This window comes from Pinus tabuliformis, chromosome X (assembly GCF_031772625.1).
Source record: "Pinus tabuliformis cultivar Carrire ecotype Pingquan chromosome X, CPIR1, whole genome shotgun sequence".
Classification (NCBI taxonomy): Eukaryota; Viridiplantae; Streptophyta; class Pinopsida; order Pinales; family Pinaceae; genus Pinus; species Pinus tabuliformis.
In genome coordinates this window covers 1,734,715,416-1,734,717,344 of record NC_142308.1, presented here as the reverse complement: position 1 = coordinate 1,734,717,344, position 1,929 = coordinate 1,734,715,416, and the positions used below count along the sequence as shown (strand labels likewise).

At 41.9% G+C, this 1,929-nt stretch overlaps 1 protein-coding gene across 1 annotated transcript; it reads right to left on the bottom strand.

The window, feature by feature from the left end:
* Positions 1 to 724: 724 nt before the first annotated feature.
* LOC149146724 (uncharacterized) lies at positions 725 to 1,635 on the bottom strand. The gene has a single exon (XM_089449601.1). The coding sequence runs from the start codon at positions 1,531 to 1,533 to the stop codon at positions 1,009 to 1,011; it is 525 nt and encodes a 174-aa protein (XP_089305727.1). The 5' UTR covers positions 1,534 to 1,635; the 3' UTR covers positions 725 to 1,008.
* Between the last annotated feature and the right edge of the window lie 294 nt (positions 1,636 to 1,929).

Below are 1,929 nucleotides of genomic sequence, written 5' to 3'. Positions count from 1 at the left end.
AATGAACCTTTATTTCTTATGTAAAAGGCTGAGTGTGACCCTAAAAAAGTGGTACAGTAATCCAAGGAATATGCTTTTCCAGAAACAGGTACAGCTAATGTTCAAAACTCTTATAAACTTTGGGATTGAGTATACGAAGAAAATTGCAAAAAACAGGATAGATTATAAAATGATTCCCAGAAACAGAAACATTTTTTCAAACAAAATATGCTTTTAAAAACTTGCTATAGTGATCTGCCTTTTTCTGTGACCTGCTATTCTATTTTGCATTTTTTCCGCTGTTTTACCAATCTATTTTAAACATCAGATCTTGCAAAAATGTACTTTTTTTTCTCTATTTCAGATGCCTTTTATTTTTCATTTTAAGAAGAGCAAACTTTAAGGCTTTTGAATATTTCCTTTAAATTGTTCAAGAAAATGGCACAAAAGTTTCTAGAATCGGCTTATAGCAGTTTCCACGTACCGCCTGATCCGTTTCACAAATGGTTTCAGAAAATCAGAAACATTTTGGAAACCAAAAAGAAGTTACCCTGCCGAAAACAGTTTCCAGGATTCAGCAATGAAACTTAAAATATCTGATTCTAAGCTGCCTAAAAGTAAAATACTATACCCACGATCTATCATTGTGTGGACATCGCAGAAGAGAAAATTAAATTACACTACAAAATAATACTTTTCAGAAATCGTGATGTAATCAATACGCATGAGCAGTAAAACCACAAAATCAGACAATCAAAGCAGTATATTGAGCATTCAAGACCAATTAAAGTGTTCACACATTTTTTTCATATACCAAGAAACTATAGAAAGCTGTTCAAACTATAATACTTCCAATACAAATACTACATCTACTAGAAAATACTTGTAGTGATACAAAGAGCGGTGAACCCATAAAACTATTCATACGCGGGCGTTTCAAGCTCGAATCCACAGAAAGACCGCCGGCCTCAAAAAGAATTCCCTTTCTGCAGGGCACGCTCTAGGGGTTTTCTTAGGGTTTGTCAGGTTTCATTCGTGATTGCCCTGAGACTCCACTGGCTTTAGGGCATTCAAAGGCATACCCTGCTTCTCATAATCCTCAATTTTCCGAGTCCCCTGGTCGAAATTGAGCTCGTAACTGAGAGGATCGTACCCAAACCTCGACGGCCGTGAAGTGCATATCGTTTTTCCGTCGTTCTTTACCCTGCGGGCAAAGTTTTTCAATTTGGGTCCGTTGCAGCAGCCACCGGCATCCTCCACTATGGATTCCGACCATTCTCCAGCACGCCTGACACTGTTCCAGCCCTTGCGCCACCAATTGTAAGGATCCCCGTCAGACGGATCTGCCCCAGGATTCGATCGCTTGACCTTATGAAACCAGGAGGTCCGAAGGAGTGAGCGTTCGTCGTCTGCCCCATGGTAACAGCAGAAGAGAATCCCTGCGATCGTGGAATGGCGAGGGCGCTCAACATCCATCTCGTCGGATGGATTCGATTTGTCGATCGGGGGAGGCCACATTTGATCGAGAGATTCGAACGTTGTGCGTTGGGTCATTTTAAGGATAAGACTGGAAATGGTAGCTTAAGCGCTGGAGCGTCAGGAATTGGGATTTTTTTTCGAATACTGGAAATGGTGGCTCACGCGTGAACGAAAGAGGACTCGGCCGTTACATAGTACTCAGTTCCGCCAGCTGACACGATCGAGATGGAAGGAAGCGTGCCATGGCTGAGGTGGAAACTTCGCGGAACGTGCCGTTTTTTCCGGATTATTACTCAAATATAATCGTCTTTCGCTTATCCCGGAAAGATTATAGGCCAAAAAAACGTAATTCGCGGGAGATATTTTGTTAGGACGGTTGACGGCTCGAGTGTGGACCCACAATTTACAAATAAAAGAGTAGTGTGGACCTGGGGCCGACCTATAATCACCTGGGGCCGACCTATAATCTAC

Coding starts and splice junctions, on each gene's coding strand:
- LOC149146724 (XM_089449601.1), bottom strand. CDS start 1,533: ATGACCCAACGCACAACGTTCGAATCTCTCGATCAAATGTGGCCTCCC.